Here is a 13,996-nt window from a genome sequence, read left to right on the forward strand (position 1 = left end):
ATTTTTGTTCATAGATAAAAATATATTTCCTCTTATCCTAAAGTTGGAGTTGAAGTAGGTCAGCACAACAGAAAGTCTTTTTTTGTATGTTATAATATGGTAGAGATTTAACAGCATTTATTGAATTATTGTGTATGTATGAATACTTTTATGACAAAGCTTATGGTCTATGACCACACTGCTGTTCGAGTTTTGGGAACTATACCTCCCTCATCATCACTGCTCATAACTGCTGATGCAAAATCACCACAATGACCCAATCCTTTGGCAATGGCCGTTGCAATATAATGTTACTGTTCTCCTGGCTGTACACACCTGTGTCGTAAAAAATCTTTCGCCATATCTCGGAAAGCAGCCTCACAGAGGCTTCTTATTATTTGAAGAGCTCATGTGTTCGCTTATCTGTAATGTTAAGAGTAAAAACTATGTTTGGCAGTGCGTGTATATGCTGGTCACAAGTTGACATTTTGGGGTATGTGAATATCATGGATGTGTCTCAGTCAGCGTGACTCATTACATTTTCAGATGAATCCCTAAACCTGCAAATGTGTGACTCTGTCCTCAGTGAGTGCAAATGCTGACGTTCACTCTACACCTGCAAACATGCTCTGCAGTATTTTCAGAAGCAGGAAAAACTAATTAACTGTCTTAAACTGTGTAAAAATACTCCACATAAACTATAGAGAATAGCCTCCGCCCCAGCCATCTTGGAATAATGATTTTTACAAACATGCAAGTGGATACCATAATGCAAGCTGCAGCTGAGACCATTTTTATTGTAGAGTTGTAAAGAATGAATTGTGCATCCACTTTCATGGGCTGTCTAATTATTCCTTTTATGGTAATGGAAATCCTGCATCTATCAGTGTCCTAATGAAAAGGTCTGATATATTGGGCAAGATGTTGAATGAGGAAAATTTCCTTCCTCATATTTTGAAGTTCTACAATATCTTCCTACTGTGGTTGATATGTCATATATTTTACATAATTCAAGTCTGTTTTTAAATATATGAAAACATGTTATCATATCCTCTTTGTTATGTTCCTTTGTTTCATGGTATTTAGTCAGCCAGAACAAAGTTAGTGCTTGTATTTTTCTTTTTCTTTGTTTGATCTGTAAGGTTACATTTTATTCTGTCAATATCCCCTGTTGACAAGACCTCGCCGTTATAACATTAGTTTATTCATTTCATGTAAACATACTGATGAAGAGCAAAATTTTTGGAAAATTATAGGCTAAGTGTAAATGTTCTTTCTCTACACTGACTATATATTTTGTACACTTACAATAAACTTGTTAACACACAAAAAAAATACCTGTAGCAGTCTACTTCCATTGTACACAAACATATTTTTCAGTTATTTTCTGGTAAAAAGCATTAAATTTGATTTAGACAAAAACAGTTCTATTCGTCTTAAAAAGCACAAGCCCTTTTTCGTTTTTTGCAGTTCATGCTCATCCAGACACAATCCGGTTATTTCTGTTCGACTGTGGCTCCTCCGAGGATCCCCAGCACTCCTTTGAAAACATCTGCCACTCATTTTACATGGCGTCAAAGGTTTAATGAATATGGCTCCATGCATTTTAACAAATGCCACATTTCATTTGATTTTGCCACTTTGCTTTCAAAAGATGTATGGCAAGGAGCCTCAGAGAATACACATTTTTGTAAGGCACTCATCCCAACATTGCCCTCAGTCACGGTACAGCCTGTTGGCAAGGTTCGTATAACTGTACAAGGAAGCCAACGACGTCATCATCGAGATGGATAATGTTATTGCAGTGAAAAAATAACCCTCGTTTCATTTTTCCCAGGGACTGCCAAAACACAGTAAAACAAGATAAACCAAAATCCTTAATATTGACATTCAGAGACCAGCAATATCTCAATGTGAAAACTCTGTTTGTGTGGCCTCAGTAAAGTGCTGCTTTCTCACCAAACTTATTTTCTGGCTTGATTTTATTTAGCTGGTCTCAAACTTTCAGTGTTTACAGCTGAAATTAACAGCAAGTTTGTAACTTCACGTTTAATTGTGACATGCCCTGTTTAGTTTCCAACCGTCTTGTTAAAGCGAGCCGTTTATGTCTTATGGTATGTTTCTAGCAGGCATTTAAAAAAAAAAAATCACTTCCTGTCTGCCACAGTAGATGTGGTTTCTTGGCAAGCTTCCATCTTCAGCTACGCAGGATTTTAAGACCAATCATTTGTTGAGTTTGTGGTGGGATATACAGACCTTATGTTTGAAGTGTGTGTGTGTGTGTGTGTGTGTGTGTGTGTGTGTGTGTGTGTGTGTGTGTGTGTTGTGTGTGTGCGCGCGTGTGTGTGTAAAGGGGGGTGTTGCCCCATCACCACATCCAGGTACTTTACCCAGCCTGCTGAGTCTGCTGTGCCTTGCAGTTATTCTGGGAATAGTTTTGTTTTTATACCCAAACAGTTTATTTTAGCTTACCAGGAAAGTTGTCTGTGCGTTTCCTTTGGCTTTTCACCAGTCTGTGTTTTTCACTTTATTGCAATTACAATGAAACTAAAACAGTAATGAACAGCAACACCTAATATATTGTCCCTGAATGTTTGTGGTCCTTTAAAATTTCACAATACCATGAATGCTTGTGGATGAAAACTGCACAACAAACAAAAAAATGTCACAACCAAAATAACTGGTGATCAAAACAAGCAATCACCAGAGTGGATAACCACACTTGGCACTGTAAGAAGATAAAATGTTACTCACATAACAATTTGTCTGTAATGAGTCAGGAGTCAGCATGATAAGCTGAATAATTATATGAAGAAACTTTTTACAATTGTTGTCATTCTGCACACAGTCATACTAATGGAATCATAGGAGCAAAAGAGGACACACATTGACTCATGTTTCCCCAGAGCAGAAATACAAGTGTTACTTCTGCTTCATCAAACTCTGCTAGTTAAATCATTTCTTGCTTACTGAGCAACACTTATATTGGTGTGAAAACCATATAAATAATTCCAATAATGATCAGATTGTGAATCAAAGGGAGACTCAAAGAAATCAGTGAAACATAAACAAGTGTTTTCATTGTTTGTTGGATCTGGTGGTTTCCAATGGTTTCTGTCATGGCCATAATGATCCTCTTACAGTAATTTTGTCGTCACATCCAGTGCAGGGTGAACTATATGAAACATTAAGTTAGTTGCGAGTGGATCATACCAAGAATAGTTGCAATCAGGACAAAACTAAAAACACAATTAAACAACTGTGATATTCTTGAAACCTTGATAAACAAACAAAAAATGTCAGACTACCGACAATTTTCTTTCCTATCGCTCTGCTGCAGTGTTTAATGGCAACAAAGACTTCCTCTGCATTGCCTCAGGTACTCTACAGGATTGGGACACTATGGTGAGTGAAGCAAGACATGACTCAAACCAGAGGGACGTATGTAGAATGTGCAATGACTTGCACTGCAACATTGATACAGGAATTTAACACAATTGGCTCTTTGTTGCGTAACTTATGGCTTTACGAGAACGGAACATACAGTCTTTGTTTACATGTGTCTACATGTTATTTAGAATTAGCCAAAACATTTAGGTATTATGTCATTGTTCCTGTCAAGCATTTTGACAGGAAATTATTACAGGATACCTCCTAGCTGGGAGCAAAACATAGACTTTGTGGAACCTCAACCCCAAGTGTGCCCAACTGAAATATAATTTTGATACTGCATGCAATTTCTGTTATATGTTATCACTTAGTCATGAGATAAACTGGCGACTTCTCCAGGGTGTACCTGGCCTCAAGCCGTAGTTAGCTCCAGCATAAACTCCTGATCCGGTTCCAGATAACTGGCTGAAGACGAAATGATTACTGATCATCTTATCTTCAAGAAAAAAAAAGAAAGATATCATTTGAAGGTAAAGGCATGTTTGACTAAGAACTAGCACAAGGGTAGACAGTGTCTGCCATGACATGGGCTGCCAGGCAACATTGTGTTGACTTTATAGACAGCCATCTTTCACTACCGCTGTTAAAATCTAATTACTTGACTCCAGAAGCCCTGTATGGGCGTACTATCCACCACCATCCAAGGCACGGCCACAGGGAGTGACAGCTTGGGCTGTGGTGGGAGCCCTGATCACAACAAATATTATGGCTTGTCTCACTCACCATGGAGCAATGACTCCACAGCCTTTTAAAGAGTTGGTTTCAAAATGTGTTATAGTCAAACAAAGATGTGTTGTGTTACAGGCCTTTTGCGAACTGAAACCCCAAAACTAATGCATAAGAAATATATTGGAATTGGTTAAGGCCACTCCACGATATTTTTTTTTATAACACCGCTGGAAAAGGTATGGGAATTTCCCCTTCCTGATAAAGGAGAAGCAGCTGATAGCAGGAAGTGAGTCAAACTCTGCTCTCAGCTGCCTCTACACACTTTGGTTCAGACTTGTTGAGACAGACAATTTTCCCTCCTCTGATGTGTGTTTGCTGGGTTTTGAACCATTTGTTACTCTGCATGAGTTTCCAGGAATTTGAACTCATGTGGCCTTGAATAAATGCAGCGTTTTCCTCCAAGACAGACAACAAGTTTGTTTGGTTATTTTCCTGTAATGCGGCAAAACAGCTTGAACCCAGACATTACTTTTCGTGGTTATACATTTGCTGATGACTCTTTCTGTGACAGTAACATCAACACATCTTTCATATAATTTTCTCAAACACAGCAATTCAACCACAGGGTTCAATGCTGGAGGAATGTAGCATTTTATTATATAGTTATGTTACATCAAAGCACATAAGTTGGTCTCCTTGCAGCAGAAATAACATTTAGTTTATGCAGTGTGTTGGTGCAGTTACCATGTGAATTTGGGAAAATTTTCTGCATCATATAATCAAAAATCAATTATTTTATATTAACAAATTGTAATGTATTTTTTAATGCATTTTCTGTTTTCATTTTTTTCTGAAAAAAAGAAGAAAGTTGCTTTAAAATACCAGAGCGGAGAAATTCCCCAGCCATTTGTTTTCTAAAGCTTAGTTCTTGATTTTTATCACATACCCATGTAAACACACACACACACACACACACACACACACACACACACACACACACACACACACACTCACACACACACACACACACACACACACACACACACACACACACACACACACACACACACACACACACACACACACAAAGAGCCTCTAGACATGCAATTAATGGAGATAGATGGTCAAGTGATGGATAACCACATTAACAGTGTCCTTGGAGCAGCTTGTCGGGATTGTTGCCTTGCTCAAGGGCACCTCAGCAGTACTCAGCAGGTGAACTGCCAACTCTCCAGCTACTTTGGTAGGAGGTGAACTGGCCACCCTCTGGACTGAGTTACTGCTGCCCCAAAAGGATCATTTATGTTATTTCTGACTGTGTCTGTAAATGATACATTTAAAATGAATAATTACCAACTTCATGCAGTTTAGACTCATTTTATTCCAGCCCATTTAGCTAAAGTTATTCAATGATATCAATTGTATCTTCATCAGAACTATCTACAAAAGGTTTTAGACTAAAACATTTGGATGCTGAAGTGGCCGTCAGGACCTGTGAGAGAATCATAATGAAGGAATCAAATATGACCTTGTACCCTGTACAAGAGATCCAGATTGACAGTGAGTCCTTCTGGCACTGCTGCGTTTTAATTAAGCACACTGAAATACTCTGGACCAGTAGGTGGCAGTCTGCCATAAGGAAAATCAATGAGGCCAGAAGACTTAAAAATAGAATGTTGGTAAAGGGAAATAATGACATAAGGAAAATGCAGCATAAACACAGGCTTGTACTAATCCAGGAAAATCTGTCATGTGCACAGGGGTGTGAATTAGGCCATTACACAAACCATGAAACAATTTCTGCTTGATCTGCATAATAAAAGCGTGTTTCTATAATGAAATGCTTTTAAATATTATATTTTCTGTTTGAGTTTGGCAATGTTCTTCACTTTGTGTCGTTTTCAAAACAGCTCCTGAAGCAGAGATTTAATTTTTTAAAAAGGCATTATTTATGTCCTAATTTTGCAAAATTGTTACGAGAATACTTGATTTCTGGGGGAAGTGAGTTTATTTTATTCCCAAAACTGATCATTACTGCTCAGAGGTGAGCAGGATGAAATTGTTCCTGAATGAAATTTGACTGCACAGTAATACTGTTAGATCATTTGAAGTTCACATCTAAAAACGATGGCGGTAAATCTGTGTTGTGTAACAGCATTGCTCTATTGCACAGGCTGTTGTTACTGCAGGTACATTTCCCATCTGCTGCTAAAACTTGCAGTGATTTCTTTTTTGTATCTTGCCCTTCAAATTAGATTCAGCGAGCTAGCAACTGATGTTCCTGTACTTCTGTATCCTGACCCAGACAAGTGTGATACAGTTGCTCTTTCACCTGAGGTTGAATCAGTGGCCTTGTTTTTCTGATTGATTGCTTTTTAGTGACCCGGACGTGCAGGGCAACAAATGAGCTGCATGACAAGACAGGCATTTGCCTGTGATTTATTTTTTATTGTGTAATGCTATTCTGTGAATGGTGGTGTGACAAAATGATGTGTCTTTTATAGCATGTTGTTATGCAGCTCTCATTCTTCAAAGGTCTGCACCTGATCCTTGTTACAGCTGTTCACTAAGACAGATGTTGTGATGGCTTATAGAGTATTCTGACAAAGAGCCTTATTTCTTGTTGTGCAGCAGCATTGGGGCCACACTCGCTTATTCATGAAGTCTGATTAGAGCCCAGGTGGATCAAACGGCTCATCCATTTTTGATGAAAAAAGCCTTTCACTAGCACATAAATATACAGCCATTTTTTCCTCAGCTTGCCAGTCTTTGAGGGATTAGAAAGCCAGTGCCAGAGCTTCTGTCTAAGCATAGAGCTTAATACTGACTATATAAATTATTGAAATAAACCATCTCAAGGGTTTGACCTGGTGTCTTTCATAATAAAATAAATTACTATACAAATAAATAAACATGTCATATCAATTCAACTTCAGTCTGGATCACAATAATTCATTTTTCACAATTTAATTCTTATATATCTGAAAAACAAACACTAACATTTTCTGTATCTAGCATAAAGCAAATATATTCCAACACCTTAGGACACTGTAACACTGAGTTGATTTTAATTTTTTTTTGTGAAGCGGTGGAAAGGCATCCCTCTCTCCTCTCAGGTTGAGTGCATAACACCTACAAGGACAATAGGTTATGTCAAGGAAAGGTCACCTCTGTTCTTTATTGAATATGCACAATTTCAGTATTTCCTTTCCGCATTTTTTTTTCTTTTTCCTTGAAGTCTCCTTCAACATGATATTCAATCCCTGTCGGAAACACAGTATCGTTCCCCAGGAAAATAAACCAACAAGATAAGAATAACCTTCAAAACCTACTGTTGCACTAAATACTCCTACCACAGAGCATGACTATCTCAAGAGGTAGAGACCTGGCAGATCTATTACATTTGAGGATTCATCACAAGGACATTCCAACAACTTCAGCTGCCACCAAATGAGCAGCACATGCTTAGCAGAGAAATGGGTTGTCGGAGATGTGACAACTCTCGACTCATCCAATGTCACTCGCCGCATTATTGCAATGCAGAAATAAGAATTCTGACAGTTCTGCTGAGCAGTGGCAATGTTGCTGTGGAAAGGTGAGATATGCCAGGCATATGTTGATTGCTGTTTCATTACAACTCAAGATGTGCAGACTTGTCGAGAAGAGTGAATAAACAGAAATAGCTTATTCCTGAATGACAATTGTTGCAAAAGGTGGATATGTAGGTGGATGAGACTCCTTTACATTATGAGGACTACAGTGACCATGCAGCAGATGGTGTGCTATCAGTACCCACCACAATAACCATGAATAAATAAATAAACACACACACACGCACACACACACACACACACACACACACACACACACACACACACACACACACACACACACACACACACAAACACACTTTTGCACTTTTTAAGTTCAATATGCTGCCATTCTTTTAGGACTGTCTTTTGCTATTGTTAACTCCTGAGACAATTGTCTGGTAATGTGTTTGAATTTCATCAGCAGATATACAGTAGTTGTTAGTTGTGTTTGTCACTTTAGTGGATAACAAATTAAATGTGACCTATGTGAGAATTTCATAATAAGTTTGCATAAATATTTCTGAGATGTTTTTTTCGTGTGTAAATAAAAATCATATTGCATTGGATATTGTGCTCAAAACTCACATTTGTCCACCGTAATCTATGAAATAAATAAGATGATATACATGTAGATAACTACCAGAATCAAAACTGTAAACATCTTTGTAAACAGATGTTTGTACAATTATTTATAGAAACACATTATTTTACACATTTATTCATCCATTTTTTTCCTTGAGTATGGGTTATGTCTACTCCACCTGCCACATACACACTGTAAACAAATGAAGATACAGGTGAGGAGGATTGTATTAAGGTTTTGCATTCTGCTGACATTGTCCTCTTAGTCATCTCAAAATGCTTACATCTGCCCAAGAGAGGTTTGTTAAAAATGCAATAAATATGTCTTCATCTTACATAAGAGATTGTCGCCCACTTGAAAACATAAGTGCTTTGCACCTTAGGTATTTTACATCCTAATACATTGTTGTTTTATGTCAGTGGCATTGAACATAGTTAAGTTACTAATCTACAGATGCCTTAGTTTGGCACAATGCAATATGATGAGCTTACATATTAGTAAAGATACTCACAATCTTCAAGTTGTCTTTTTTTTTTTGTCCAGTTTTTATAGCGCCACATTGAATAAGGCCATGAGAGCCACCGTAACCAGAGGTACGATGTGATAAAATTATTATTCGCCCATGAAGGGAAAATAAGTACACAGTGACCACCAGCTGGCATGAGGCCGGGTAAACACCAGCTTTAAGTGCATCTTGTCTTTCTCCCCCATGAGAAGCTGTCATCCTGAATCCAGAGGTCTTCCTGAACACTGCCTCCTAAAAGGTTAAAACATCTCATTCAGTTCAACTGATTGTTTTATCCATCTCTTCTTTAATGGATCAGTGCTGCTGGCTCACAGAACGACTCCAGTGGAGGAGAGATAAAAGACTGCAAAACCCATTCTCTCAGCACATACAGTGAACTGTGCTTGCAAAATATCTTTCCCATAGTGCCACTTCCCATACCATTGTTGTGCAATTAAGAACCTGAAAAAGAGATGAGCATTCACAGCTGTGTTTCTATGGTCCATTATTTACATTATTAATACATTCATATTTTCAGTCAGCAATTTGAACATACACACACGGTTACAGTATTAGATTAACCTGCTTCAGTTGAATATAAAAGACATTTCCCTCTAAAGCAAGAATAATGTTTGATAATCTGATACTCACAACCACAATAACCTATATTGTGCATTATGTAAGGTTCACATCAAGTGTTTGACCACAATGAACATAATGTTAAAGCTTAACTTTACTAAGATACTGCAAAGCCCCCTCTTAAAAATACTTCCATTATTGCAAGTTCTTATATACACTTTTTGTCTTTTTTTCTGACCCAACTTCTAAAAAAGTCCCTCCACCATCCCTCCACGGTCCCTGGCGGTACGGTGGAGTAGTGGTTAGCACTGCTGCCTCACAGCAAGAAGGTCAGGGGTTCAAACGCCATCATTTCCAACATAGCCTTTCTGTGAAGAGTTTGCATGTTCTCTCCGTGTCTGAATGGGTTTTTTCCGGGTTCTCTGGTTTCCCCCCATCATCAGGAAAAACATGCATTTAAGGAATATTAGGTCATGTTGGCCCGTAGTGGTGGCGCATCCAGAGTGTGGCTCTAGACCGACTTTCCATCTGGCCTTTCAATTTCATTGTACCATCCCTGTGTATAATGACAAATAAAGCTCTTTGTCTTTGAATGACCTTCATACAAACATGTATGCATATCATTTAATGTGCCTATGCAACTTAATCGTTGTTGCCCTTCATTCCCCTCATTAGGCAACACTGACATGAGGAAGGAGCAATGCTTGTGCACTGACTGTAACTTTCCAAACGTGCCATCAGCGCCGTCTCTTGACTCAGACTGTGTTTTACTCCAGTAAAGGTGGATGTTCACAGGGTTGTTGCTGTGTTTCGGTTCTCTGGTCTTGTTGCTGCTCATGTGGATCCAAGTGAGGGGTTTCTCTCTGTGGAAGCTGTGATAGAGTCAAATGCCGTGGCTCCAGATCAGGCATCTCCTTCCTGTCACTGGGCTGAATCTCCAGAGCTGGCACATCCTTGCAGCAAAAGTACTGATGCCATATTTTCTTGAAGGCTGTGCGAAACTTCTTAATGCGGAAAGCGTAGACAATTGGGTTGACAGCAGAGTTGCCATGGGTGAGCAGGATGGCAATATAGAGGAGGAATATAGGCTTCTGGCACTCGGGGCAGAAGAGAGTGATGCAGTTGATGATGTGGAGGGGAAGCCAGCTGATAGCAAAGAGAAAAAGGACCAGAGCCAGTGATTTAGCAAGATTTAACTCCTTGTCATAGTACTTGTTGGGGTCTGAGTGACTGGTGATGATCTTCTTGTTGTTTAGCTGCTTGTGGATCATGTAGAAAATCTCAGCATAGATGACCAGCATAAGCAGCAGCGGTGGAAGAACCCAACCAAAAAAGTTGAAATAAACCATGTAGTCCATGCTGATAACATTTTCAAACTGACAGGTGACAATAAGGTCGGAGCCAATGGAGCTGTTCTGTTGGAGGCGCCTCAGGTTGTTCCAGCCTAACATGGGCGTGAGTCCCACTATGAAAGCTACCATCCAGCATATTACCACTGCCAGCCCGGCTCGCCGGGGGGTCACAACCCTCTTGTACCTGAAAGAGCAAGCACAATATGAGACCTGCACTTTCTCCTATAGTGCTGATAATGCAGTCACGCTTTCTTGTTTACTTTCTGTTTTCATTTCAGCAGCCTTCCTAGATTGATAAAAGGGGCTATTTTGAAATAGTGAAGCTCCCTGATATCTAACACACAGCTCATTGTATTATAGTTCTACTTGAATTTCTGCAACAGTTAAGTAAACTTACCCTTTGCATGCTTACTATTTTCCTCTTGCCAACACCAAAACGGAATAATAGTTCTTAAGCTAAGTTCAATATTACTTTCTGTTTATCACACAAAGCATTGGTTTTGGAAACACTGGCTTTCACAGTTTCGGTTTTTATTCTTTATAGTGTCATCAATAAGAAGTTGAAGAAATTAACTGATAAAAAGTACAAAAATCTAAGTATAGACTTTAAAATCTCATCCTATTTGACATAGAGAGTCTGATACAGGAAAAGTTATAGTATACGATGCTGGAAGGTGAGCATCCCTTTTCAATTACAAATGGTTGCAATTTTGTGATGCTGTAATTGTGAAGGGAATATTAGACATTCCAGGAGGCTGACCTTTTAGTGTAGCCTAAGGCAAAACATAACATTCCAATGTATCATGGAATTCACAGGTGTCCTGCCTTCAATTAGTATTGATTAGAGATTACATGTTATGTTAGTGCTACATCTGAAGCCCAGCAGCAAGATCATTATTGAAGTAGTTACTGATAGTTATCCAATAACAGTGAGAATGAAAGGCAATTACAACATTGGGAATTTGTGGTGTAGAAACACAATTTTACATTAACATGAACCAGAAACGTTATCATTTTTGTTTTGAACTATTCTTTCTCTAGATAACAAAAATAAATAGTAAAAAGGGAAGGGCAGAAACAAACTCAGTAAGATAGCACCATTAAACACCATGGAATAAGGTTTAACATCAAGCAGACAAAAGCTTAAATTGCTGATCAAGTTCTATTTTAGGCTTGGAAGACTTAATTCAGTGTGAGACAGGGGATTATAGCTGGTGGATATAAAAGTAAACATTCTCAAGGAGTAAACCCTTGTAGCTTATATTTTCAGAATGTCAGTACTGCCTCCCTTGCTTCCTTTTCAGTCTGGCATTATAAACCGCCGGTGGTCCCGTTCATCAAGTGCAAAATTCATGAACATTATTACATTAAACCTGACCTCTTTCATGCCCCTCAGAAACACTCGGATCTCTTGTATAAGTCCCAACCTCACAGCCAAGTGTACTAAACCTGTCACTGTCCTGCTCTTCTGCAGACAGGAAAACTAATCGAAGCTGTTGGTTGACCAGCCATTCCCTGGGTAGCTGTCAGCGTTGGTAAATCAGAACAATATTCACATAAAGGGATGGGCAGCAAGGATACATGGTGCACACCATCATTGACATCACCTTTCTTAGACACTGATAATAACGGAAGTGGACAACATTTGGTAAGTGGGTACTGCCAGCCTCAGGCTTACCTTGTGGGGATCTTGACCCTGAGATAGCGGTCAACTGCAATGGCCAGCAGGGCCAGGATTGAACTTTGCGTCAGCACCAGCACCGTACAAGCCACCAGCAGGCAGCTGTAAAAGTGAGTTTGGAGTCCGATGCTGATAGTAATGGCCAGAGGGATGACGAGTGCTCCCACCGCAATATCCGCCAAAGCCAGGGATACGATGAAACAAAAGGTGGTATCTCGCAGCGATTTATTAATTTTCACCGCCCAAACCACCATCACGTTCCCGATTACAGAAGCGACGGCGATCACCACCTCCATCCCGATGTATAACGACTCCGCTGATAGAAGGGCTTCGGGCATCCTTGCAGAAAATAATGTTTCTCTCACGAATAAGATGGATTTCAGTGAAGAAATCAGCAAAGGCACTACTTATCATATGTTTCTACTACATATACTGTATAAATTTTTTTTTTTTTTGCTTTTGTCACTGTAGTATTTTTTCAAAAGCGCTGCGCATCCCTCAGTTGTTCTGTTCCAAAAATGTTCATACTAGATATAACTCAAAAACAAAGCAAAAAAAACCCAATCCAGATATTTAGAGATGAACAGTCCTTCGAACCCGTAGTGATGGGGGTGTTTTCTTGTTGGAGCAGGTGTAGTGGTCCCGCGGCTGTTGTGCGTTGCTCCTCTTCTCTGACCGCCTCCACTTGACCGAATACACCTGCTCCTATGAGAGCAGCATCCTTCTCTCTGTTCTAACAAAGAGGGATCTTTGTCTGCATTAGTCTGCGTTTTCCTCAGTTATCAAAGCAGGTTGTAACATACAAACAAGCTGGATGAAAGGTGCACACTCCCTCCTGTCCGTGCGCTTCTGCACCTCCTCCTTTACTCTCTCTCGCTGTGGTTTCAGTATGAACAATAACGCAGTTGCCCAAAATAGCCGTAAGATGTTCCATCCAGATGTGCGCTCTGTGTTTCTGCAAATTGTATTCATAGACCTTCTATTCTATTCTCCTATCGATGGGCGCAGCTCACCTACTTCATTTCCCATGAAGAAATAAATGACCTAAGTAGCTCTTTGTGGGACTGTCCCGCACGGAAGTCAAGACAAGAGGTGATATTAACCCACGCTTCTTTCTCAGAAACAGCCATGCAGGCTTTATGAAATGCTGATGGACCTTGCTCGGTTGCTTTGTTTCTGATAAGAGGTGAGGCAGTGAGCTGCCAGAGTTGAGGGAAAAATAACCCTGATAAAGCTGATGAAAATGTACCTGGGAAACGTGATAAAGGACAGAGTACACAGTGGCACAATAATAGAAATGTGGAATTTCTATCCCATGTCTTTTTCCCCCCTCTCCTTTATTAGAGATTAAGACGGAATGTAGTGTGCAAATCTCTACCTTGGCAGCTCGAGTTTATTTATTCAATCACTGCACATAAGATAGGGGTCACATCATGTTTTGACCCTTTTAATATGGCCTGTTGACCATGAGAAGCTACATGCTTGTAATTTGTAATCACATCATTAGTTTGATAATTATTCAAGAAAAAACTAATAGTAAATCTTTTGTTGTTACGTTGCACCCTAACACTTTCATTTCCTTTTTAACAGACTAAAAGAAGTAAA

At 39.3% G+C, this 13,996-nt stretch overlaps 1 protein-coding gene across 1 annotated transcript; it reads right to left on the minus strand.

The window, feature by feature from the left end:
* Nucleotides 1-7,299: 7,299 nt before the first annotated feature.
* Nucleotides 7,300-13,455, minus strand: adora1b (adenosine A1 receptor b). Its single transcript, XM_068338436.1, has 2 exons — nucleotides 12,389-13,455; nucleotides 7,300-10,894 (listed from the first exon to the last, which is right to left on the minus strand). The coding sequence occupies exons 1-2, from the start codon at nucleotides 12,727-12,729 to the stop codon at nucleotides 10,126-10,128; spliced, it is 1,110 nt and encodes a 369-aa protein (XP_068194537.1). The 5' UTR covers nucleotides 12,730-13,455; the 3' UTR covers nucleotides 7,300-10,125.
* Nucleotides 13,456-13,996: the final 541 nt, after the last annotated feature.

This window comes from Antennarius striatus, chromosome 2 (assembly GCF_040054535.1).
Source record: "Antennarius striatus isolate MH-2024 chromosome 2, ASM4005453v1, whole genome shotgun sequence".
Classification (NCBI taxonomy): domain Eukaryota; kingdom Metazoa; phylum Chordata; class Actinopteri; order Lophiiformes; family Antennariidae; genus Antennarius; species Antennarius striatus.

Excerpts from the sequence above, each read along its gene's own strand:
- adora1b (XM_068338436.1), bottom strand. The coding sequence starts at position 12,729 with ATGCCCGAAGCCCTTCTATCAGCGGAGTCGTTATACATCGGGATGGAG. Across the intron at positions 10,895-12,388 it reads AGGGTCAAGATCCCCACAAG|GTACAAGAGGGTTGTGACCC; the intron begins GTAAGCCTGAGG and ends TTGCTCTTTCAG.